The sequence below is a fragment of the Mauremys reevesii genome, linkage group 16, assembly GCF_016161935.1.
Source record: "Mauremys reevesii isolate NIE-2019 linkage group 16, ASM1616193v1, whole genome shotgun sequence".
NCBI classification, from domain to species: domain Eukaryota; kingdom Metazoa; phylum Chordata; order Testudines; family Geoemydidae; genus Mauremys; species Mauremys reevesii.
This window is the reverse complement of record NC_052638.1, coordinates 41205413-41231453: the sequence shown is the minus strand read 5'-3', so window position 1 is coordinate 41231453 and position 26041 is coordinate 41205413. Positions and strand designations below refer to the sequence as shown.

Below are 26041 nucleotides of genomic sequence, written 5' to 3'. Positions count from 1 at the left end.
GTCTTTAGAAATCTCACATTGGTATCTTCTTTGCATTTTGTCAAATCTGCAGTAAAAGTGTTCTTAAAATGAACAAGATATTGAGTCATCATCCAAGACTGCTATAACATGAAATATATGGCAGAATGCAGGTAAAACAGAGCAGGGGACATACAGTTCTCCCCCAAGGAGCATTAATGCATTTTTTTTTAACGAGTGTCATCAGCATGGAAGCATGTCCTCTGGAATGGTGGCCGAAGCATGAAGGGGCATACACATGTTTAGCATATCTGGCATGTAACTACCTTGCAATGCCAGCTACAAAAGTGCCATGCAAATGCCTGTTCTCACTTTCTGGTAACATTGCAAATAAGAAGAGGGCAGCATTATCTCCTGTAAATGTAAACAAACTGTTTGTTTGTTTGTTTTAGTGCTTGGCTGAACAAGAAGTAGGACTGAGTAGACTTGTAGGCTCTGAAGTTTTACGATGTTTTGTTTTTGAGTGCAGTTATATAACAACAAAAAATCTACATTTGTAAGTTGCACTTTCACGACAGAGAGTGCACTATAGTACCTGTATGAGGTGAATTGAAAAATACTATTTCTTTTGTTTATAATTTTTACAGTGCAAATATTTATAATCAAAAATAATACACACTGATTTCAATTATAACACAGAATACAATATATATGAAAATGTAGAAAAACATCCAAAATATTTAATACATTTCAATTGGTATTCTGTTTAATAGTTCAATAAAACTGTGATAAATCGCGATTAATTTTTGAGTTAACTGTGATTAATCAACAGCCCTAGTTATTCTCAAATCCACTGAGGTGTCCATTGCCCCTTTAGAAGACATGTAATCATGATTATTCCAGGGACGTAAAGTGACCTGAATTATTTATCTTTTTTAATAAACATTTCAAAAGTGGGTAGGAGAGAATAGGTCTATGGTAACTTTTTTTTTTTAATTGGTATTTTATATATTACTGTTGTAATGATGAGCTCAGATTTTTCATACCCTTAATTAAAAACTGGTTTGTCAAATTTTCTTTTAATGTTTGCCACTGGAAAGTTTGCTATTGTAAATGTTACCCACTGTCATCTGACTGTAGCATTATTCCTCTCAGAATCCTCCCGTGTTGGAGGTTGTGTGGCACCTGCACAGAGGCAACATTGTTAGCTTGGGAGAGCTGCTGGAGAGGTAAGCAGAGGTTTATACGTTTGCAGATGTCTTTATTCTCTCAAAACATATAGAAGCCTTATCTGGGATTAAGAACAGGAGCACTTGTGGCACCTTAGAGACTAACACATTTATTTCAGCATAAGCTTTCGTGGGCTACAGCTCACTTAGCCCAAGAAGTGAGCTGTAGCCCACGAAAGCTTATGCTGAAATAAATGTGTTAGTCTCTAAGGGCTTAGCTACACTTGAGAGTTTCAGCGCTGGGAGTTACAGCGCTGGTCGTACAGCTGTGTAGGGAAAGCGCTGGTGTGTGGCCACACTCACAGCTACCAGTGCTGCAGTGTGGCTACATTTGCAGCATTTGCAGCGCTGTTGGGAGTGATGAACGCTGGGATAGCTGCCCATAATGCAAGTGGCAGCAACGTGCTTTTCAAAAGATGGGGGTGGGGTGTAGTGTGACAGGGATCGGAGGAGAGAGAGAGTGTGGATTTTTGGAGCTGACACTGTGTATCAGCTCCCTGCCTTGCAAAATCAGAAAATTTTCCCGACCCCTTACGCTTAACTGCAAACAGCCTGCAGACCAGATAAGCAGCTGCTCCAACGGACTCCCTTTCCCCCCCTCCCCCTGCTGTTTCTCTCCTCCCCCTGCCTGCCTCATTCACAGGGTTTATCTCATTTGATTGTTCACTGAGTTACAGATTGATCACAGCAAACAGGAGCTGTGTTTGTTTTTTAGATAAGCAGCTCCCAGAGCCCCATGTTCACAACAAAACAAAGAGAGGCTGCATAACAAAACAAAGAGTAATTAGTTAAAAGCATTCTAGGATATCTCCTAATACCCTGGAGGCCAATAACAGCGCTGGTGTGTGGCCACACTCGACAGGCAGCGCTGCATCACCAGCGCTGCACTCGTTACACCCCAAGCAGACCAGGTGTACAGCCAGCGCTGCAGCCAGGGAGTTGCAGCGCTGGATGTGCCTTGCAGGTGTGGACAGTTACTAAGTTGCAGCGCTGGAAAGCCTCTACCAGCGCTGCAACTCTCAAGTGTAGCCAAGCCCTAAGGTGCCACAAGTACTCCTGGTCTTTTTGCGGATACAAACACAGCTGCTACTCTGAAACCTGTCTGGGATTGTCTTGGCCTAAAATTTGCTCCAGAAGTTCTTACTTGGCCATTAAAAAGTAAAATTGATCTAGAACAGGGATCTTACTGTGCGCAAGCTGAGCACTTCTGTCTTTACAAGGCAGAGTATTACAACAGAATTATATCTTAGAGAATAAATTTACCTCTACTCTATAAACTGATATAGGACAGAAACCTTGATGATAGACTGAAGTTAGAAGTTAAGATATACTGGAATGATTGTGCTTTCTGATAGACTTTCCATAGGTCCCATTTTAGGAATCATGTGGCAAAAACTTTGTCATCCTGAGAATTTACAGATTCAGTTCCGGTAGCAGTCATGTGATTGAAACCCTGCACAGCATTGTGCCACAGTGTTCTAATAAGTAAAATCCCACAATCCTTCAGATGATTCTCTTATGGTATGTGAGGAGGTTGGAGATTTCTTGACTCCCCTGATAATGATATTGCTTTATTTTTCTGTTACTGATACTGGGTGTATTGCCTATTTTAATTAGTTGAACTTTGAAAAAACAACTATGTGACCTGAAGAAACCATCCACAGGATGTTAGGTAGTTCCTTCAAGACTAAAGAGAGCTTTTTTCTTACAGTTCTTTATGGATATATTTTTATGGTGGAAATAAAGAATTAATTTAACATGAGATTTCAAGATCAGTTCTCTTTCTGTGGGCACATTCATTCTGAAATATTTTATAAAGGAAATAGAGCTTTCAGGTGGCACAGCTTTTAAGAAATAAATACTAGACACGGAGTCAAGTGGAGGCATCTGTCCTCTCCTGAATGTGAATGAATGTTAGTTGGAGGAAAAACAAATATCACAATCAAGAGTGAAACAAATCAAACCTGCTTTTGTTGTGTTTTCAGCAATTCAGACACCCCTGCTGTGGTGGAGTGGCTATGCAGCAGCCTTTGTCTGCTGTGTAAACAGACAGACAATTCTTCCCTGGATGTGGAGCTTTCTGGGCACATACTCTCAGGTAACACTTTGAGTTTAGGTATTTAACACAGTGTGGTCTAAAGTACTTAAGCTTTAGAATCTACAACAGACAACATTCAACTCAGAACTTTAGGTGTATGTAAACAGTCTTCAGCTTGTATTCCTTCATTATCTGGTTTGATGAAGAGGGCTACATTTCTATATTGGTAAGGGAATTTAAGAAAGTGAATTCTTTGACTGTTAACCTGAAACCATAAGTTTTTCTTTCTTCCTTCATAACTTTGTTTTAATAATTAAGAGACTGTCCATACCAGTACTGGCTATGATATCATTAGAGTTGTGGTGGCTAAAATCTCCTGTTCCTCTTTCTCCTATCCTATCCCCACTATTCCATTTGTCTTTCATCGCTTCTAGCATGTAGCTTTGCAAGTAAACGTTTAATATTCTGTTACATTACATGTTAGTGGCCTGAAGTTCATTTTTTTGACCAGCAAGGGGCACTGGTGGTGATGTGTGTCACCAGCACTCATTTCCTGCATCCTGATCATGCCACCTCTGTATAGTACCCATCATCCATTTGGCTATTTAAAAAAAAAAAAACCAAAACCTAATGCTAACCAGGATTCCATTTTATGTTTTCTCCTTTGCCCACCTTTTTGTCTAATTTTCTGCTTCTCTCCTGGTTCAGAAAAAGCCAATAGCTTGGTAATTTGACTGAGGAGTACCAGTCAGATCTTTTGACCAGTGCATTTGGTTAGGTACTGCCAGGCAAACTGAGGTATTTGATTGATTGAACAGTGAACATGCAGAAATTTCAAATACATGCATTCTTGAAAATTCAACATTCAGTCTGAGATTTTTGTCTGCACCGAGTGAATCTCTTCTAATAGTGGTGTGGGTTAATCCTTTTCCACAGATCTCCTCAGGCACAGTAGGATTTCTCTTCTGAAGAGGCTCGCCTGGAGTGTAAAACTCCAAAGAGCCAATTAACTTTTCATACATTTGAATTTGTAGCATGAGGAAAAAGATAAATCACTTTGTAAAATTATTTTGCGTAAGATGTGTAACAAAAAATGTATTGGCATTCTGTTGTATTGATTGCATGACACTGGAATATGTGAGTCAATGAACTGCCTGATCTATTTAAGTTCTTATGTGGCCACTATGATTGAGGGATCTGAGCACCTCTGTGACATCTGATGTCTCTGGTCATTCCGTATATGAAATTTTACCTCTAAGGAGATAGTGAGGTTGCCCAACACTAGGCTAACTTTGCTGTGTAACAAATGAAACTTTACCAGTAGTAGCCCTTCTGGGAGACTGGATGTGTTCTTTCATTGTAGGTAGAAGGGAATACTGAAACAGTTGTTCGTTCTTGATTTGCAGACTTTGTGATCATGTTTCTTCAGAATGGATTTCAGCAAACTTCAGATCTGGGAAAGAAAATCCCCCATGTAAGGACAAAATGCTACTATTTATACTTTTTTTTTTTTTTTTATAAAAAGCACCATTGATATACCTGGTGCTTTATAGCACACAGAATAAGACACAATCCGTGCTGCAAATTGCTTACAATTTAACATAGACAGGACAATAAGTCAGGAGAGCAATCAGAGAGGTAAACAGTGAGGAGACCAATGCAGAGGTGATTCTTTGAGAGTTTATCATGGACCTTCCGGAACTAATTTATGAAACTGGCTTTTTTTTTTTTCCAAAACCAATATGCTTTGTAAAGATTATTTTTGGGATGATGAATTGTCACAGTAACTCTTTTCAGGGTCACCATTTTCTTTTCTACATACAGATTTTGCTTGATTGCTCTGCTTCCTTTCCAGTGTGCAGTGCAAAATACTGTGAAGTAGTAGGGGAAAAAAATTGGGAAATCCTATATATTGTGTTTATACTACAAATAGTTATATGTTAACAGTTAATCTTTAAATTAGGAATTTTAGGATAATTTAATTTTTGAGCCAATATACTGTCTCTGAACATACACACAGCCTTCTTAAATGCTAAATAGTCTTAATTTGTTAATTTTAAATAGATCTGTTATGCTGTACTGCAAAAAATGTTGACATGTAAGTATTGATTATTTATAATTTGGGGCTTTGTACAGTTTACTAGGATTGTACTTTGCTAGCCATACCTCCATTCTTTCCTGGGAGACTTCCAAGGGCATTAAGGAGTTGTTTACCAGTGATGGATTTCCTCTGTTGTGTTGCATCATGTACATTGCTAGTCATTTAAGATACCTCTGATGCACCTTCCCCCATGAGCTTCCCCTTGCATTGCAGATAACCTCTTGTTCTTTTATACTAGCGCTCTCTCTCACTAAGAACTTGGAATTTGCATGTTTTATACAAGTGACTTGGTGCTAAATCATTGTGACACCATAACGCTGCAACTTTAACTAGCAGAATAATTTTTTGTAAAATTTGAAATATCTTTATATAGTGATGTGTTAATAACAATGAGCCAAGAATGAGACCTTGTAATTTAAATTGCACGTGTAATCTTCAAATTACTAGTCTCCCTGAATTTTCCCATGAATCATGTATCCATCTTGTGTTGGGCAGTCCTGATGATATTGCTGAGTGGGCAAGAATAGTAATGCCTGGATTTTCATCACAAATCACAATGCAAAAAAGACCAAACAGAAGTCAAAGCTTTTCTGATCAGCAGCAGATGATCTTCCTCACCTGTTTCTGTGCTGTCCATGCAGCTGTCTCTCTGCAGGGTGAGCACCCAGTCATTGCCACTGATGCTTTGTAGACTAGTATATTGCCCTAATCCTCACATGTGGCTGTAATGCTGTTGACCAGTTGTTCCTCTGGTTTCTCAGTGCCAATATAATACAGCCCAGAACTGTATATAAACTGCAGGGTATTCCACAAAAGGGAAAATAATACGGGCCTTAATACTAATTCTTAAATTTAGCTTGTTTAATTTACATCTGTGACACTACTGGGCTCTTTACACTTCAGTAACTAATCAACTGCCTTAAAGCAGATTTAGATATTTTATATAAAATAACTTAATGATTTAACAAAGACTTTGGTCTGGGGGAGAAGTGTCTGCATGAGAGAAGCAGTGGGAGCATTATGCTTTATATTAAGTATACAGTGATAGTGAGCTCCTGTGTCTGTAGATCAGTGGTTTTTTCTCCTCTCCTCTCGCCTCATCTCCTCTATTTAACATTAATTTATTCCCCTTTAGGAGGGGAGAAAATAGCAGGGTCTGGCAGATAAGGAACAAGTTTGGGGCATCTGTGTCTCCTGCATCCTAGTACATTTCCTTTTAAAAGTGGGTCACAAGAGAGAACCCCACTCTTAATCAAAGGGCTCTTTCCTTAAAGCTCAAGAGCTCTTTATTGATTTCCCTTCAGTAATTGAGGCTTTTGAAGATGTGATGGAGCAAGAAACAGAAAAGCTGTTCTCTCTACCACATTCACTAGAGCAGTGGTTTTCAATCTTTCCATTTGGGGACCCCCTAGAAAATTTCAGATGGAGGTGTGGACCTCCAGGGGTCTGCGGACCACAGGTTGAAAACCACTGCACTAGAGTAAAACATCAGCATTTTGTCTGGTCAGTGAGAACTGTAACTTGATGGGCCAAGACAGTACAGGGTGTGAGTTGCCAGTGCACTTTGTTGTCTTCATCAGCAATTAATGCAGTAGGCCTAGTCTTCACTTGAGTGTTACTTAGTAGATATAACATGGGAAAACCCCAGAGTTGGGATGGACAGTGGTGAATTAACAAGCTGCATTCTGCTTTCTCTTTAATATAGTGAGGAGAATTAGTCATCCACCAAAGAATAAGTGAATATATGATCTTTTAGCATAAACTACCTTCCTCCATGCAGAATCCTATTGTCTTTAGTGGGACGCCAAACAGGTGCAAGGATCTACCCTAGCACATCAAACTTCAGAACCTAGGGCCCTAGGGTTTGGAAATAAAATTTTAATTTGTGCATCTTTAAATGGTTTAATTTCTAGCGCATGCTGGGGAGCCATTTAAAGTGGTTCAAGGTTAGTATTAGTAGCTTTTAAGCCCTTGTGTTACTTTGAGAAATTTTTATAAGATCCAAGCACCGACGAATGGTTCCTGCTGCACATTTCCCTAAAGGGGTCATCTCCTTAAAGGATGCATATGTTGCTTGTTCTAATTAGTTACTCCATGTTGCTTAATGACACCTTTCTTTCTCTTCCTTTGACTATTTGTGTTTTTTTGTTTTTGTTTTTTTTATTTTGGGGAATCAGGGGTACTTGATGCTGTTGCTAATGAAAAACAGGAAGATTCTTCTAAATTACAGGCTGTGAAATGCTGGTAAGAAATCTCCTCATGTGAGTATTGTTTGTGTTTTTCCCACTGTTGCATGTCTGTTTTCTGTAGACATAAAAAATTATAAAATGAGCATATTTTAACCTGTTTACAAATAATTTAAAAGTATGGCTACTTATTTTTGGCATTCCCCTCCCTCATCAAATATACATATGCAAACACCATAGACGATATCTGTAGAAAATAAATGTAAGTGTAGTAAAGTATACTTTGGCAACATAGGTGCCAGCCCTGAATTGTATGGTATCCCCACATGGCATTCTGTGACTTTCCCAGCAGTTATTCCTACCCTAGTTCTCATCTTCCTGTCCCCTGCAGCTTCCATCAGTTCAGCTCCCCTCCTGAACTTCCTGCTTCCAGACACCCTTAGTCTTGCTTTGGTCCTATTCCCAATTAGCATTCCTGCTACGTGTAAGGGGACTGTTGCCCCCTTACTAACATTCAGTGGGGTGTTTTGGTTGGCTAGCTCCCAGCACTAAAAGAATGGGGAGAGGCCAATGCTCCAGGTCAGCCTCAGCCTCTGAGCCTGATTGATAGGGCAGGTAGGCTAATCAGGGAGTCAGGAGGCCAGGGAGGTCCCGTCCCCTGTGTGAGCTGGAATTGCCTGGGTCAGACAGAGTGGGGCCGAGCTAAGGAGAAAGCAGGGGCCCAAGCTCAGCTGGGGAGCAGAGCCGGGCCAGACCCAGAGGGGCCAAAAAAGCAGCCCAGGAAGCAGGTCAGAGTTGGGAGCAGAGTCACAGAGCCAGAGACAGCCCAGGGAGAGCAGATCCTGTGCTGGGAGCAGAGCTGCAGCCACAGAGCCAGGTGTGGTGAGCAACTGGGGCTAGCCAAGGGGGGACCTTGGGCAAAGGGCCCAGTGCAGAAAGACACCCCCAGACTGAGAGGGGGATCTTAACCTGATGGGGGGCTGACACTGGGAAGAAGGGTTCCACCACCCAAAGCCCAGAGGTGTGTGGCCACCACCATTGCAAGTGTCCAACCCGCAGCATCCCTGCAGCACTGCCAGGGCCTGAGGAGACCTGGGACCCACAAGGAACAGACTGTGAAGTGCCCTGATGTCCAGAGACACTGTTTGTGATGTTCCCTGCCACAGAGCAGGGTGATGTGTTTTCCTTTAACCTTTCCCATTTTTCCTTACTCTTTTTTTAAATTAATTGTTAATTAAACAACTTGTATTTGCTTTAAATTGTATGAAATGATCAGTGGGTCAGGGAGATGCCCAGTGCAGAGAGACTACCCTGGAGTGGGGACACCCTAGTCCCTGTCCCAGGTGACCACAGCAGGGTTGGGTGTTGAGCCCCCGAGGAATCCTGGGCCCAGCCTTGTTGGGGTTACGAGGACTCTGCCAGACAGGAGAGTGGAAGGGGAGTCCTCGAGGGCAGGGAGGCCTCTGGGTAAAGGAAGTGGGAGTGAGGACTCCGATCCTTTCACTAGCCCACTTCACCAGGGTATTGCAGAAGCCAGGAAATTCCTCACAATAGCAGGACCATTCCCCCGCTTACATATGCATCTTTCAGTCTTCAGTCCCGTCCTTTGTTATTGTGTAAGCTGATAGTTTGAGCAGAATACACAGTAACCTCTTTTTGTATGTATTGTAAGAGTCTGTCAATGTTTTCTTCATTTTGGCAGTTGACTGGTGAAAACAAATTTAAAGGGAAAGAGTCATCAACTGTACTCCATTCATCGTGGATCATGGCTCCCATTTATTGTTCCTGAGCAGTTCTTTTGTTTTCATTTGTAGGCTGAACATATTCACTGTGACAATGTACAAAAGCACCTACTTTCCAGAGTCTCTGCAACAGTTCTTCATTCACACTCTGACTAAGATTCTTACCTACAATCCTTTGTTGAAAGGTAGGAATCAAGGAAGGAAAGGCTAGCTCTTCATGCTGTAGCTAGTGCGTCAATCCTCAGCTGTAATGTGAGCTTTGGTTTCTAAGTGTACAATACAGTCCTCCCTAATGCTTGATGTCACTTTTTTTATTTGTGTGGGTTATTTTCTATTGGCTTATATCAAACCTTAAAGCAGGAGGGCTGCTTGTCTTTGGTGCCTACTCTGAAGTATGACTTTTCTAGGAAGAAATACATTTGGACTGCAAAGCATGTGGAAAATAGCCCCATTGAACTGTGGTGTGGCACTGCTTGCCTGCTAATTGGGAGACGTTTACACATAGTGCTAATTGTAGGCTGTCAGTTAAAGTGTGAGGAAGGATTGTGAATCACTGTCTGCAATATATCTGGATGCCAGATTTCAGGGAGGTTTCATGTTTTTATTCTTTATCTAACTATTTGTGGTAATAAAACTTGTTTTCTTTCATGTGGATGCAGCATCTGATGCCATTCATATGCAGAGAGAGTGGAGCTTTGCAAGAACCTGCCCACTGCTTACCACCTTGTATCGCAAAGTATGTTTGTCTCCCAAGATTTACTAAGAGAATATTGTTTATATTTTTGCACATCTTCAATTTCTGAAAACTTTCACTGCTCGATGTATTAAAATTGTTTTAAGAATATATTTACTCCAGTTTATGTACTGATTTTTCTTGTTGAAATGCTAATATACTCTAGATCAGGGGTTCTCAAACCTGGGCCGCCGCCTGTTCAGGGAAAGCCCCTGGCTGGCTAGGCCAGTTTGTTTACCTGCCGTGTCCGCAGGTTAGGCCATTCGCGGCTCCCACTGGCTGCGGTTCGCCTCTTCACGCCAATGGGGGCCGCAGGAAGCGGTGTGGGCTGAGGGACGTGCTGGCTGCCCTTCCTGCAGCCCCCATTGGCCTGGAGCGGCGAACCGTGGCCAGTGGGAGCCACGATCGGCTGAACCTGCAGACATGGCAGGTAAACCGGCCTGGCCTGCCAGGGGCTTTCCCTGAACAAGTGGTGGCCCAAGTTTGAGAACCACTGCTCTAGATTGAGATGGGACTTCTCAAGAACAGTGTATTTCAGTCTCAAAATCTGGATCATCTAATAGTGGTAGGCAACAGTCTGGTGGAAAGAGAATGTCATAAGATTTTGTTCTGATTAATTTTGCACGACTATGTGTGGATAAAGGAGGGAGAATGGAAGTAAAAGCACTAATTTTTCCAGCATGTAACAATAACAGTAACTAAAAAAATTAAATAAAGTGGTGGGCGCAGGGCACTTGGGTGGTTTGGTTTTTGTTAACAGACTTGACCTTGCTCCCACTGAAGAAAATGGGAGTATTGCTGTTTATTGTAGCAGTAATAGGGTCAAAAAAGGCTAGGGCTCTGGGAAGCTGGTGTGTTGGACATGTAGCTTTGTCAGAAAATCAGGCAGAAGGGAATTGCCTTATTAATGAAGTCTGGAGTGTCCTGTGAGAAGAGAGTCTGGGGTGGATTTCACTCTAGTGAATGTTAGAATTCATAGCTAAAGCGATTCACTGTTCCTGTCTTCCAGCTGTTTGTGGCATTCAGTGCAGAGAAGTTGATGTGTCACTTGCAGCAGATTCTGGAGACTCATGAGGTGAATTGGCAGCACGTGCTGTCCTGCTTTTCTACATTGGTAGTCTGCCAGACTGAAGCAGAGCAGCTGGTTAAAGGTACAGAGGGCTGAGAAACTTGGTAGGGAATCTGTGTGCACTGTTGTCTCTTGCTTTCCAAATGCTGAACAGTCAACAGTAATTACCATTATAATATTAAATTTATAATCACTGATTTTAGATGGCTTCAGACATTGTATAATTATCTGCTGTGTTTATAAGGTAATGAAAAATTCAGGAGCTCTGCTTTTCCAGTCAAATACTTGAAGTTGCACCTTGATGCATGTGCCACATCCTATGACTTTCCCATTTCTCAAATTTTAAATTCAGCTAGCAGTGGTTATGTGATAACCATCTTAATTGCTAATGTGGTTGATAGGGTGTTGTAGAGTCTGACTTCTGCCTTCACATGTGCACTTACAATGTGATGCTAGTAGTTAGACTCAATTTTTCTGAGTTTCCTATTGTGCATTCAGTTGCTGTATTCTGTGCAGTGCTTGGAGCCCTGTAGAGTCTAAAGGGTATGTAGAATAGCAAAAGTGCCTTTTTATTTTATATGAAAAGATGTTAAGATTGAGTCCCAAAGCCTCTCCCAAATTTGAATCGGTAGTGTAGTATTATGTGCTGCCACTTGTCACTGTTTCCCAGACCTCTTTTATCACAGATAATTGGCTGCATTTATTGTAGTAGTAATCCAACACAGTTGCTAAGATTCCATTAAGTTTTTACCACAGATATTTAGGTTGTTTGGCCTATTGTTATACCTTTTCTAGACCTACTGAGCAGTCTGCTGATAAAAGCATTTGAGAATTACGATATGGAAAACATGATCACTGCATTCTTGATAGCTCGTCAGGCTGCCCTTGAGGGTCCTGCTGTGTTCATGTCTTATGCTGAATGGTTTAAGGTAAGAATAAATAAGGACTTCTTATTACTGGGAATCTTATTCCTTAGCGGAAGAGGAAGTGTGTACAAGGGAGACAGCTGGAAAGAATGGGTTGATATAAACCTGTACAAGAAGATCTTCATTTCAGTCAGTCAGCCTGGTGTAGAAATAGAGCAACAATTGATGATCCTGATATTGGTGATACTGAACATTATTAGTCTTAAATATTGCCTTTTGTATTTACAAATAAATAATTTCTTCTTTAGTCATTCTAGCTTTCTCTGATCTTTCCTTCCTTCCTCCCTAACTACAGGTTGGCTTCTCCATTTATTGGTCAGAAATCTCTCTCCTTGCACAACATTTGTTACAATCATGATAATTGAAATCATCATTAACACAAGTGGTAGGCTAGAGAAATGCATGTGTAAGGTACTCCTGTTTGCCAAAAATGTGTATGCAGTTTTTGTAATTGCATGTGTTGATCCATTAGGATAATGGATCATTTGCTTTTACAGTTGTAGTAAATGTATATGCAATTTACGCAAACAAATTCGCATGCATTTTTGTACATGCATATTGGCTTGAAAGGTCTGAAAATATGTCCTGAAGCTTTTGATGGTGAAATATTTAGGATTTATTGAAAAGTGAACTGATTCTTTGTTTTGTGTGATCTCAATAGATGGGTTTATTATCCCTGTAATGCTTAAGTGTATCAGAGCAAAGCTGTATTTACCCTGTGTAGAAACCTGTGCATTTGCTGTTGCAAATCCTTCAGTATACTACCTCATTTAACTACCTACAAATGTCCTCACAAGACAGCATTAAACCAAACTTTGATATTTACCGTGGTAGATTTTTCTGGCAGAGATTGATTTTTATAAATAATATCCTTTTGAATATCTTTTTGCAGAAACACTATCTGGGCAGATAACAGATTTATAGGGTAGATGGGATTTCTACACTAAGTGTAGCAGGGTGCAGTGGTAGTAATTTTCTCAAGGCAGAAAGACAATATTCGGATTTTTCCCCTTTCAGGTTTCCTTTGGAAATGCCAGTGGTTACCATGGTAGCTGTAAGAAGGCTTTGGTCTTTCTCTTTGAGTTCCTGTCAGAATTGGTCCCCTTTGAAGCACCCCAGTATCTGAAGGTGAGATGCATCTTATGGGGATCATTTTCTTGTGGGGCTGTTAGGGGCCTACTCCAAACTGCTTCAGTTTATCAAACTAAGGTCACATGGCCTTTGACTGGACCAGATTATTATTATAACTTTCAATATGAACCTCAGAAGCAGGACCAAGTTTTCTCTACAAAATAAAATAAACTAGCAGAGAGTTAATGCCTTGACACAATGAAGAAAGAGCACCTCAGGAGACTAAATTAAAATTCATAGCAATTTTGTATGTGGAAAGATTTCCCTTGCCGTATAACTGGCTTTTCTGTGAGCTCTTAAGCAGGCAACAGTGCCTTGTCGTTGCCTAGCTTCAAAGCTCCCAGGAATCTGTGAGGAGATGAACCAGAAGCTGGCTTCTATATGCTGTCAAAATAGGAAACCTTGCTTTGAATTTTACTCTTTAGGTCCATATAATGCATCCGCCTTTTGTGCCAACAAAATACCGTCCCTTTCTCTTGGAATATATCACTCTGGCCAAAACCCGACTGGCTGATCTCAAGGTTGGTGAAAAGCATTCTCCTCCACCTGAAAAATCCTTTTCCATCAGAATATCAACTGCTCTGTGACATTTTCCTTTTTCTTGTGACTCTTGCAGGTTGCTATAGAAGACATGGGGCTCTATGAGGATTTATCTTCAACAAAGGAAGCTGAGCAGGTACTGGAGGATTTTCCAGGGGGACTTCCAGTAAATTATACTTTGTTACTGTGGTAACACTTCTCAGTATAAAATTACACTGCATTTTTGGCTACATGAAAAACTATGCAATATATCAGCTCAGTAAATAATTATTATTTTGAATTTTGTATAGCATCTGTTTGCTGTAGAATCTACATGACTCTCACATTTAAGGGGAATAATTCATGGGGGGGAAGGAGGGGGAAGATGTCTACAGACTGCAGTTTTATACTGTCCTGTTTATGATATATTTTGAATAATACTAATCAAAAAGGGAATATTTGGCTTGATCCTTTTGAGTCACACTTTCTTCTATAGTTTCTGTGTTTTGATTAGTTGTTAATGCAATAGGACATACAGATGGAATGTGGAAATAAGTAAAGAAACTGAATTCATTTTAAAGTGCATGAAAAAAGGCTATTGTCAGTGGTGCAGCAGCTCAGTACATTGGTGGTTTGTCTTAGGAGGATCAAATTCTATTTAAGTCCCTAGTGAAAGGATCATCTAGTCTCTTCCTCATCGGCATTAGGTATGTTTGCACATTGGGAGATTGCCACAGGTTGTTGCAACTTCATGTGATTTAGCAGCCTGCTTGAGAGACGCCTAGATGGCCATACCCTGCATTCTGTTTAGTTCTAGCCAATGCAATTAAGTGAAAGGTTATGAGCACTGAATTCAACCCCATCCCAAAAACCAAAGTGCATGAAATACAGAAGATAGAGCAGCCTTCCCTTGCACTGTTCCTCTCCATACCAGCCTGTTTCAAGTTATGTAGTTGCACCCTTTGTCTCTGTGCTGTAAAAATAAGACCACTGTTACTAAGCAAGAATGATTTACTCCGTTATGCTAAAGACTTCACTATATTATTCCCTCCTTGTCACCTGCATGAGCCAGCCCCAAAGCCAGGCACTCGAAGATGTTGAAAAGGCTATTCGGATATTTGAAAATACAGGGAAGATCCCAACAAGTGTGATAGAGGCCAGGTATGGTATCTTTCTAGACGTTTCTCAAAAGATTCTGTTTCAAGAGCACATCAAAGAAAAAATAAGAGAAAAGTTTAGGATGGAAGCAAAGAAGCACTTAAGAAAATCTTGTTAATTTATCCAGTGCTGCAGTAATCATCGAAGCTCAGGCTATTTGTTTCGATGATACTCAGAGGATAAAAAGGCCATATGTACACAGAAGGGAAGACACTGCTTCCGTTAAAAAAGCCATCTTTTGAGGATGTTTAAAAATCAAAAAACAGTGTCTATAAGAATGCACTGTGTGAAAACTCAGTGTTTCATGCTATGAATACTAACTGGGAATTTGGACTCTGTCCCAGGGGTCGGCAACCTTTCAGCAGTGGTGTGCCGAGTCTTCATGTATACACTTTAATTTAAGGCTTTGTGTGCCGGTAATACATTTTAACATTTTTTAGAAGGTCTCTCTATAAGTCTATAATACATATAACAGTAGTTTGGTTATCTAAAGTAAACAAAGTTTTCAAAATCTTTCAGAAGCTTTATTTAAAATTAAATTAAAATGCAGATCTTACTGGTTTAGTGTGATCCTTGCCCTTGCTTTTCCTTGCTGAGTTTTCCAATGTCTGGTGGCACGTATTTGGATACTTTAAGCTGCACACAGGCTTCTGAGTGATCAGTTGTTAACTGGCTGGAACCCCAGATCGGCAGCTGAGGTGAGTGGAGCTGGTGGCTGTTAGGGCTGAGTAGGGCCAGAGGCCTGGATCCTGTCTGGCAGGGGTCCTGCGCTGGAACTCCAACTGGAAGCAAGGTGAGTGGGGCTGCGATGGGGACCCCGGCTGGCAAGGGGCCAGGAACCGGAACCCCAGAGTGGCAGCAGGCTGAGTGGGTCAGCCCGCCCAGCTCTGGGGTTTCGGCGGTGGGCTGAGCGTCTCTGCCTGCTCCCGCTCTGGGGTTTCGGCCACTGGCTCCTGCCAGCCGGGGTGTCAGCCCACTGCCAGCCTGGGGTTCCTTCATGTAGGCCAGCAGCGGGCGCTGAGTGGGACTGGTGGCGGGACACCAGCTGGCAAGGGGTCAGCAGCAGGAACCCCAGAGCGGTGGCAGGCTGAACAGCTCAGCCTGCCCCGCGTGCCATCAAAAATTGGCGCGTGTGCTGTAGGTTGCCGACCCCTGCTTTATCCTCTGAGAAGCTAATAATAAGGAAACCCCACACTAAGAATAGTTAACACGGGTATGGTATTTCTCCATTTTAAATTGCTGAGTTTTTATGGTTAATAAAGTTTTGTTCTGGTTTTTAACTGAAGCAACTATACTCAAATATTCTTATTTGTGTAGCAAGCAGAAATCATTCCTAAGATATTAACGAAATTGCCCTCCATATTTAGTTGCTAATCTTTTCACCTTCTGTCTTAGTATTTTCAGAAGACCCTATTATACTTCCCACTTTATTCCTGCTTTACTCACGCCACGTGTGGTTAGTATTTTTCTTATCCTTTCATTTGGAAACATGTTTTTGGGTAGTAAATGCATTTCTGACTTGGCTGCTTTTTTGTTACAGCTCCCTGAAATTCCAGACTTGCGCATCATTTTTATAGACTCCTTAAAGAGGTATGAAAATAAAGCACATGAGGCAAAGGGAGTTTCTGATTTTCTGGACTATGTGTTGGGAGTGTTTTACTAAAGAATCAGGTTATCTGAGGTTCATGTGCTGTGATACCTTGTTTGCAAAATGGTACCTACTAGCTAACCTCATGGGTAGGATTTCTCACCCTCTGAGACATCTGGTTTCAGTTGGCAGGTACAGTGCCTTGCTGCTGGGGATGGGTTTGCTGCAATGACAATACTTCAAGATCTGCTTTTATGGTTTGTCAGGATAGTGTCTAAGGAGGACGATATCCCTTGTTAAGAATGCAATTATTCCTGAATATTGACTGTTTGACATTTTCTTGCCCAGTGGGAATAAACCTGTTTCAAAACTAGTAACTTTTCTGTAGCTGACTTTAAAACAAACATTTCTGTATGAATGCCTACAAATGAGGCATTCAATTGTGTCTCTTAATTCCAAACTATATCGAAGACTTAGGGCTTGTCTATATGGTGAGAATAATGCACTGTATGAGGGTATGATTTCTAAAGTTTACTAGTATATTGAGCATTGATTGCTCCTTATAGACCCTGCTGGTATTCTTTAATGTAGTGCTGTCTGAAACAGTACTACGTTAAAGTACACCAGGGAACACTTAGTGTGCACCAGCAGGGTCTACACAGACCCATAGAGTGTGTTACCCCACCATGCAGACAAGCTCCTAGCTGCATGTTACAACTTAAACTGATTTAATTGATCTAATCCTTCTATTAACACTGTAATGAACATTTAGTATTTGTATACTTGCCTATCAGGTGTTTGGAGATCATACAGCCTTTAATCTCAGTCTTGCCCTGCACTTGAGATGAGTGCATACTCTGTCCCATAACTGCACTCCCTTCTGTGCACTCTTACCCCCACAGATTGTATAATACTGCTAATGTCTAGTGTGCAACTATCTTGGCTTTATGCCAGGTGGTATCATAAAAACGTTGTCAAGTGCAGTGTCTGCTTTAGTGCTACTAGTCTATGGGAAAAAAATTCTTGTATGAGATATAGTTATGCCCTTATTTTAATGAGTCTGAACTCTGAGGTTAAATGATGTAAATGGAAAAATTTTTTCTCTTACTGCAGAGCTGACAAAATTCCACCAAACTTGTACTCCAGATATATCCAAGCCTGTCATTCTTTGAAAGAGAAACTGTTACAAGGTGAGAAATATCTGTGTTTACTTAAGCATTAGTTTGTTAGAGAAATGAACCAAGATTCAACATCTGTTTTCGCTAACGCCCTTTTAGATGGGAATTTTTCCAAGCATTACAAATCAGATTCTTCCTCTATATATATAGACAACAGTGATTGGTGTTTTATTAATACATAAAATATATTGTAGTTTGATTCTGAATTTTATTAGGGTGGTGTTTGTATTAACTATATTTGCTTGGATACCTACCATCCAGGGTGATGGGTGTAATAAAAATGTGTAGAAAAATGAGAATGATCTTTGCTTTTCTTTAAGACTTTATTGGCCTCTGGATTTCCTCCTCCTCAGCTTCTGTAGTAGTCAAGTGTGTACATATAATTTTGGTGAGAATTTTGCTGGCTATTGACAACAAAGAGATGTCCTGATAGTTGTTGCAGGATTGTCTGTTACCTTTCTGTTTGGACAAGTGGACGATGGATGCAACCTTGTACTCCTGGGGCATACTTCCTTGAGTCCGCATTGACTGGGAAAATTCAGTCAGTTTCAGAGCCATGTGCAAGCCTCTGGCTTTATAGACTTATGGTATAGCACAGGGGTAGGCAACCTATGGCATGTGTGCCGAAGGCGGCACACAAGCTGATTTTTAGTGGCACTCACACTGTCCGGGTCCTGGCCACCGGTCCGGGGGGCTCTGCATTTTAATTTAATTTTAAATGAAGCTTCTTAAACATTTTTAAAATGTTATTTACTTTACATACAACAATAGTTTAGTGTTATATTATAGACTTTTTTATAGAAAGAGACCTTCTAAAAACATTAAAATGTATTACTGGCACACAAAACCTTAACTTAGAGTGAATAAATGAAGACTTGGCACACCACTTCTGAAAGGTTGCTGACCCTTGTTATAGCATCTGCTTCAGGTGCTTTACCATTTGACAGCAGGTCCATCGTTTTTGCAGTTTCAGTGAGTGTTGGGGGATCAGCAAGAGAGATGTTAATATCAATCTGGGGCAGCTGATCAATTGCCTCCTTGCTAATAGATGCTTGATATGTTGTTAAACTGTTCTGCCCATCTTTGCTGTATTTTTCTTTTTCTTTTTTTCTTTGTCAATGAGCAGTGTGGTGCCATCGGCACTCAGTATTGGAAATGTTCCTGATGACCATGGCCCATAGATTGTCCCTAGAGCATCATAGAAATTCTTCATACCATTGCTGTCTGCATAAGACTGACTCTCATCTGCCTAGCTGCTCAGCCATCAGTTTTGCATCTCTCTAAGTTTGCATTGGACAATCCTCTTGATGTTATTGAAGACTGCCGCCTTAGATGTTGAAGTGCTGTCTCCTAAACAGGCCTTATGGAGCTGATATTTCTCATTCAATAGTCTCCCTCTGTCAGTATTGTTTTCATCAAACCAATCTTGATGTTTACGTGTGATGGAACCATGGGTATTTGATGCAGCTGAGTACACGATGCCCAATTTTCCTTGATGTTGTTTGCATCGATTGTTACAAGTTGCACAGTTATTCAGCAAAAGCCTGTTTCACATTCTCCTGTTTTAATTTGGAGACATTAAGCTATTCGGGTGCTTTTTTTTACTTTGTGGTCTTCCACTAGGACAGGGATCGGCAACCTTTCAGAAGTGGTGTGCCGAATCTTCATTTATTCACTCTAATTTAAGGTTTTGCGTGCCAGTAATACATTTTAACCTTTTTAGAAGGTCTTCTAGAAGTCTGTAATATATAACTAAACTATTGTTGTATGTAAAGTAAATAAGGTTTTTAAAATGTTTAAGAAGCTTCATTTAAAATTAAATTAAAATGCAGAGCCCCCCCGACCGGTGGCCAGAACCTAGGTAGTGTGGGTGCCACTGAAAATCAGCTCGTGTGCCGCCTTCGGCACCTGTGCCATAGGTTGCCTACCTCTGCACTAGGATGTATCTGGATATTCAGCTTGGAGGCTATATAAGCCTTTGATCAGTCCAGCATTCTACACTTCTCACTCGAACATCCTATCAGTCTCTTCTCTTGATGATGACATAGAATCATAGAATATTAGGGTTGGAAGAGACCTCAGGAGGTCAGCTAGTCCAAACCCTCTGCTCAAAGCAGGACCAATCCCCAACTAAATCATCCCAGCCAGGGTTTTGTCAAGCCTGACCTTAAAAATCTCTAAGGAAGGAGGTTCCACCATCTCTCTAGGTAACCCATTCCAGTGCTTCACCACCCTCCTAGTGAAATAGTGTTTCCTAATATCCAACCTAGACCTAGTTAATATGATACTAGTGCTTGAAGCGCAGATGAATCCAAGACATCTTGTCACAGTTTGACAGGTTGAAGACTTCATTGGTAATGAAGTCATGTTCCGCACATTTTCCTCAGTAAGAGGAGCCCGTTTCTTTTGCATTTCCCAAGGCCACTTTTTCCCCAGTGATACCTGGCCATGCCTGATAATCTGCGCCAACTCTAGCACTGAAGTCACCAAGAATGATGAGCTTGTCTGCCTTTGGTACTTCTTCAATGAGCAACCCCAGGTCTTCGTAAAATTTATCCTTGATCAAATCTGGGTCAGTCATGGTGGGTGCATAGGTGCTGATAGTTGCACATCTTTTCCCAAACAGTGGGAGTCTCATTAGCATTAATCTAGCATTCACACCCTTTGGGAAATTCGTAAGCTTGCTTACTAGCTGTATTTGATGGCAAACCAACCTCAGCTTCATGTTCATCTTCTTTGCTATGGCCACTCCAGAAGAAGGTGTAACTGGCTCCTTTTTCAGTAAGTTGTTCTTTAGCTAGGCGGGTTTCACTCAGGGACGCTATCTGGATGTTACATCTGGCCAGTTCTCTACCAACTAGAGCTGTTCTCTCTGGTCTATCTGCTGTTGTGCAGTCCATTAATGTGTTCGCATTCCAAACACTGATGGTGAGTGGTGTCACCTTTGTCTTATTTGTATTTGTCTTTTTGTGTGATTTTTTTCGACTGCTGTAGCAGGATCCCCATCAGCTGTAGTATTCTGACCAGGGTTAAGGTGAAGCAGACAATGTTTAGGGCACCTGCTGAATTGCCTTGTGCAACACATTGGATAAGGACTTCTCCCTGAGAGACCGTGTGGCTTCAGGAAAGGATGCAAGATCACAGATATGGTGTTTGCAGGTCATCAACTTCAGGAGAAATGCCACAAACAGAACTCCAACCTGTATATGACTATCATTGACCTGAAAAAAGCATTTGCTATAATCAGTTGGGAGGGCCTTTGGAAGATCATGGCAAAATTCATTTGCCCAGATAAATTCATCACGGTGGTTTGGGAATTCCATGATGGCATGGTCCCTTGCGTTATGGATGATGATGAGTCATCTGAACCATTCCCAGTCATCAATGGAGTCAAGCAGGGCTGTGTGTTGACCCCAGTCCTCTTCAGTATGAGGTTTTCTGCCGTGCTTACAGATGCCTTTTGTGACTGTGACACTTGTATGGGCATCAGATACCGGACTGATGGCAAATTTTCAATTTGAGGAGACTACAGATAAAGCCAAAGATACAGGAAGTGATAATTTGTGATCTTCTGTTAGCTGATGACTGTTCCCTGACTTCCAAATCTGAGTCTGACATGCAGCAGAGTATAAACTTTCTCTCTTCAGCTTGTGATAATTTTGGTCTCTCAGAAATGATGTACCAGCCTGTGCCAGGAAAACCTTACATAGAGCTACTATCACAGTGAATGGCCAAACCCTCCAGGCAGTGGACGAGTTCACCTATCTTAGCAGTACACTGTCGTATGCAATTCACATTGATGATGAAACCAATACCAGAATTGCTAAAGCAAGTGTTGGCCTTTGGCAAACTACATGCAAATGTGTGGGAGCGCAGAGGCATTAGTCAACAAACAAAACTGAAGTCTACAAAGCCATCATTTTGCCAACTATGATGTATGCATGCAAAATGTGGACAGTGTACAAATGCCATGTTATGAAACTGACTCACTTTCACATGGGCTGTCTGAGGATATTGATAAGGATAAGATGGCAAGACAAGGTTCCAGATATTGAGGTTCTCATGTGGGCAGGTATTCCAAGCATCCATTCTCTTGATGAAATCACAGATGAGAGGGGCAAGCCATGTCACCAGACTGTCAGATGAACAACTGCCAAAGATGAGAGGGGGAGCCGTGTTAGTCTGGATCTGTAAAAGCAGCAAAGAGTCCTGTGGCACCTTATAGACTAACAGACGTATCGGAGCATGAGCTTTCGTGGGTGAATACCCACTTCGTTGGATGAAGTGGGTATTCACCCACGAAAGCTCATGCTCCGATACGTCTGTTAGTCTATAAGGTGCCACAGGACTCTTTGCTGCTTTTACAACTGCCAAAGAAGATCTTTTAGGGTGAGTTAAAGGAGGGAAAGCACGCTCAGGGAAGCCACCAGAAATGTTTCAGACTCGACATTTAGACCTTGACCCAGATATTTGAGAAGATCTCACTCATGATCATTCTACCTGGCGAAGTCTCATCCATACTGGAGCTACAGTCTGTGAGCAGAAGAGAACCACTGAGGCAGAGCAGACACGCCAGCAGTGTAAATCTCACAACAGCAGCATGTCTGCTGTTAATCAAGTAACCCATAATGGCATCTCTTGCTCAGTTTGCCATAGACCGTTCAAAGCTCAAATTGGCCTGATCAGCTACTCACATGTTCACAGAAACCAAACCAATCAGTGATGTCGTGGTCATCTTTGAACTCGGACGAACAACAAGAACACAATTGCACATACGCCTCTACCCCGATATAACGCTGTCCTCGGAAGCCAAAAAATCTTACTGCATTATAGGTGAAACCTCATTATATCGAACTTGCTTTGATCTGCTGGAGCGTGCAGCCCTGCTGCCCCCCCGCCCCCCCGGAGCGCTGCTTTACCGCGTTATATCCGAATTCGTGTTATCGAGTCGCGTTATATCGGAGTGGAGGTGTATTACTCTTTAGATATCACATTTAAAAATTTGGTGGTTGTCACTTTGCAAATAGAAGAGTCTGCAGAGAGGTATGTGTATTGTTACAGTTTCTACTGCAAATCATTTTCTGTCATCAAGAGAATTTTTTTTCCCCGTCTAAATTAAACTTTATCAGCTGTCTTTGTGGTGATAGACTGGAGTTCCATGTTGTACCGTTATACAAGGCACTGGTGAGACCTCATCTGGAATACTGTGTGCAGTTCTGGTCTCCCATGTTTAAGAAGGATGAATTCAAACTGGAACAGGTTCAGAGACAGGCTACTAGGATGATCCGAGGAACGGAAAACCTGTCTTATGAAAGGAGACTGAAAGAGCTTGGCTTGTTTAGCCTAACCAAAAGAAGATTGAGGGGGGATATGATTGCTCTTTATAAATAATATCAGAGGGATTAATATTAGGGAGGGAGAGGAATTATTTAAGCTTAGTAACAATGTGGACACAAGAACAAATGGATATAAACTGGACACTAGGAAGTTTAGACTTGAAATTAGACGAAGGTTTCTAACCATTAGAGGAGTGAAATTCTGGAACAGCCTTCCAAGGGGAATAGTGGGGGCAAAAGACATATCTGGCTTTAAGACTAAGCTTGATAAATTTATGGAGGGGATGGTATGATGGGATAGCCTAATTTTGGCAATTAATTTGGCAATTGATCTTTGATTATCAGCAGGTAAGTATGCCCAGTGGTCTGTGATGGGATGTTAGATGGGCTGGGATCTGAGTTACTACAGAGAATTCATTCCTGGGTACTGGCTGGTGAGTCTTGCCCACATGCTCAGGGTTTAACTGATCGCCATGTTTGGGGTCGGGAAGGAATTTTCCTCCAGGGCAGATTGGCAGAGGCCCTGGAGGTTTTTCGCTTTCCTCTGCAGCATGGGGCACGGGTCACTTTCTGGAGGATTCTCTGCAGCTTGAGGTCTTCAAACGGCAATTTGGGGACTTCGATAACTCAGACATAGGCTAGGGGTTTGTTATAGAAGTGGATGGGTGGGATTCTGTGGCCTGCATTGTGCAGGAGGTCAGACTAGATGATCATAATGGTCCCTTCTGACCTTAAAGTCTATGAGTTGTGGAGCCTCAAGAAAGCAACTATATTAAGTGCCTTTTTGGCTGAGCCTGGTAATTTTATTGCTATAGGATTGATCCAAACTCAGTCAGGTATTGGCTCTTGGAATGTGAGAGCATAGAACCGTCTGCAGTGAATGAAGCACACTTGTGGCAGACAGGGAGTCAGTTGCTAAAATGGAAATTCCAAAACTACATCTAAGTGCTAGGTCATATTTAGCAAGCAAGCAGTTGAATTTCTGCTACCCTTTGGGGGCCGGGGGTGGGGAGGCAAGACCCATGTTGTGTACAGGAGCAGGAATTAAGGTTAAGGAGCTGAGGTAGAAATACGTTATTGGATTTCTTTACCTCCTTACTCTTGCCACCATTTTTAATTCCTTGCCAACTCTATGAACACTTGCAGTGATTGAGAACGTCTTCTACAGAGCCATGTATGTGCTTCTGTAAACCGCTATTACCATAGTGTCTTCATCTCTTCTTCAGAGACTAAGTGCTCTCAGCCCTGAGTAACGCATAGTCCCCACTAGCCTGCAGAATGAGAACCTAAGCCCTGGTCTTTTGCATGACAGGCTCTTTCTCTTCTCTAGTTGGCTGGGAGTGGCGGCTGTGCTCTCTTGCCACAGCACCCTCTGTTGGGCAAAAGGCAGAACTGCAGCAACTTTTCAGCAGAAGCTTTTTTCTGCACAAAAAAATAAAAATATGTGCAGCTGATTATGTGCGTTCAGTAGTGCAGAATTCCCCCAGGAGTAAATGATTTTGAAGATAAAAATGATTCTGTGCATTGTGGCATATCCATGTTCTTTAGATACTATTGTATATCCCAAAGTGAATTCTGCTTTCACATTAACCCTAAGTAGAGATCAGTGAATCACTGCTTTGTTTTCTGTGTTTAAAGTGGTTGTTCCACTCTCTCAACTCTGGTGAGGCCTCAGCGGGAGTACTATGTCCAGTTTTGGGTGCCACGCTTTCAGAGATGTGGACAAATTGGAGGGAGTGTGGAGGAGAGCAACACAATGATAAAAGGTTTAGAAAACCTGACCTATGAGGAAAGGATTAAAAAACCCGGGTATGTTTAGTTTCAAGAAAAGAAGATTGAAAGGATCTGATGAGTCTTCAGATACGTTAAGGACTGTTATAAAGAGGACTGTGATCAATTGCTTCTTGTCCTACTTTTAGTGGGCATGGAAAACAATGGGCTTAATCTGCTGCAAGGGAAATTTTAGTTAGATTTAGGAAAACTAAGTACTAGAATATAGGTTACTGAGTGAGGCTGAGGATTCCCTGTCATTGGAGGGTTTAAGAACAGATTGAACAAACATCTATCAGGGATGGTCTAGGTATACTTGACTCTGTCTCAGTGTTGGGGCATGGATTAGATAACCTCTTGGGGTCTCTTTCAGCCCTATATTTCTAGTATTCTAATACAAACATCAATAATATAGAGCATCTCTCTTTTTTCTATTTATATAGATGGATCAATAGAATTAGAGACTGACCATCTCAAAGAGCCTGTTGAACAGCTGAAGGCTGAACTGGATGAACTGATAATGCTGATCACAGACCAAAGCAAACATGATGGTATGTAGGGACGCATGTAGCAATTACTTTCTTATAGTGGCCTTGTATGAACTTTATTTTAAAGTGGCTAATGCTAGCAGAAACAGCAGTGGTATGCTTCATGCCAAAGGTGGTTGAGGACTGTAACCTCTAATTCATATAATTTCTTAAGGTCTGATATTTTTGTTTTTTGAGTGCCTAATTAGTTTGACAGTTAAAAGAATAAGTCAGTAAAGATGCCTAGACAACTCACTCATCCCTGTCAAAAGGTTGGGGGGCCCACCCCCACTCCTGCACTTGTGCTCATGAAAGCTGTTAGGCAGTTCCGTTGTTGGAGACAAGGGAGCTGCCATTGGGATACTCTTCCTCTCATGGAAGATGAAATATGGTTCTTGTCATAAGTCTCTGATGGGAGTTAAAGGTCCCATTAATTTAAAAAAAAAAAAAAAACAAAACCCTGATAATTATTGTGTTCTGACTAATGTTCTTCTGATCAATAAAGTACCGTATGTACTCGCTCATAAGCCGGTTCGTTTGTAAGCCAACCTCCCCCTCCCCCCACATGGATAAGTAAAAATGGAAAATTTTCATAACCCATTCATAGGCTGACCCTATAATTCAGGGGTCAGCAAACTTTGGCTCCTGGGCCATCAGGATAATCCGCTGGTGGTCCGAGATGGTTTGTTTACCTTGAGCGTTCGCAGGCACGGAGGTAAACCTAAGTAAACAAAGTGTCATGGCACGCCAGCTGCTTACCCTGACAGGCTGGGACAGCAACTGGGGGGGGGACTTTTTTGGGGGGAGAAGCTGGGAGTCAGGGGAGTAACCCCTGTGACTACCTCCCACATG

General features: G+C 41.6%; 1 protein-coding gene across 2 annotated transcripts in view; it reads left to right on the top strand.

The window, feature by feature from the left end:
- Window positions 1–26041, top strand: part of FANCA (FA complementation group A) — a 68611-nt gene that overhangs the window by 11829 nt on the left and 30741 nt on the right. For both annotated transcript variants that reach the window (XM_039503591.1, XM_039503590.1), the window contains exons 6-22: window positions 1114–1187; window positions 3173–3285; window positions 4632–4699; window positions 5290–5323; window positions 7504–7570; window positions 9327–9439; window positions 9914–9990; window positions 10997–11138; window positions 11852–11985; window positions 13000–13110; window positions 13539–13634; window positions 13730–13789; window positions 14705–14793; window positions 16186–16246; window positions 16331–16380; window positions 17492–17568; window positions 25106–25213. In XM_039503591.1, the coding sequence (XP_039359525.1) occupies window positions 1114–1187; window positions 3173–3285; window positions 4632–4699; window positions 5290–5323; window positions 7504–7570; window positions 9327–9439; window positions 9914–9990; window positions 10997–11138; window positions 11852–11985; window positions 13000–13110; window positions 13539–13634; window positions 13730–13789; window positions 14705–14793; window positions 16186–16246; window positions 16331–16380; window positions 17492–17568; window positions 25106–25213 (1474 nt within the window). The remainder of the gene's footprint in view (window positions 1–1113; window positions 1188–3172; window positions 3286–4631; window positions 4700–5289; window positions 5324–7503; window positions 7571–9326; window positions 9440–9913; window positions 9991–10996; window positions 11139–11851; window positions 11986–12999; window positions 13111–13538; window positions 13635–13729; window positions 13790–14704; window positions 14794–16185; window positions 16247–16330; window positions 16381–17491; window positions 17569–25105; window positions 25214–26041) is intronic.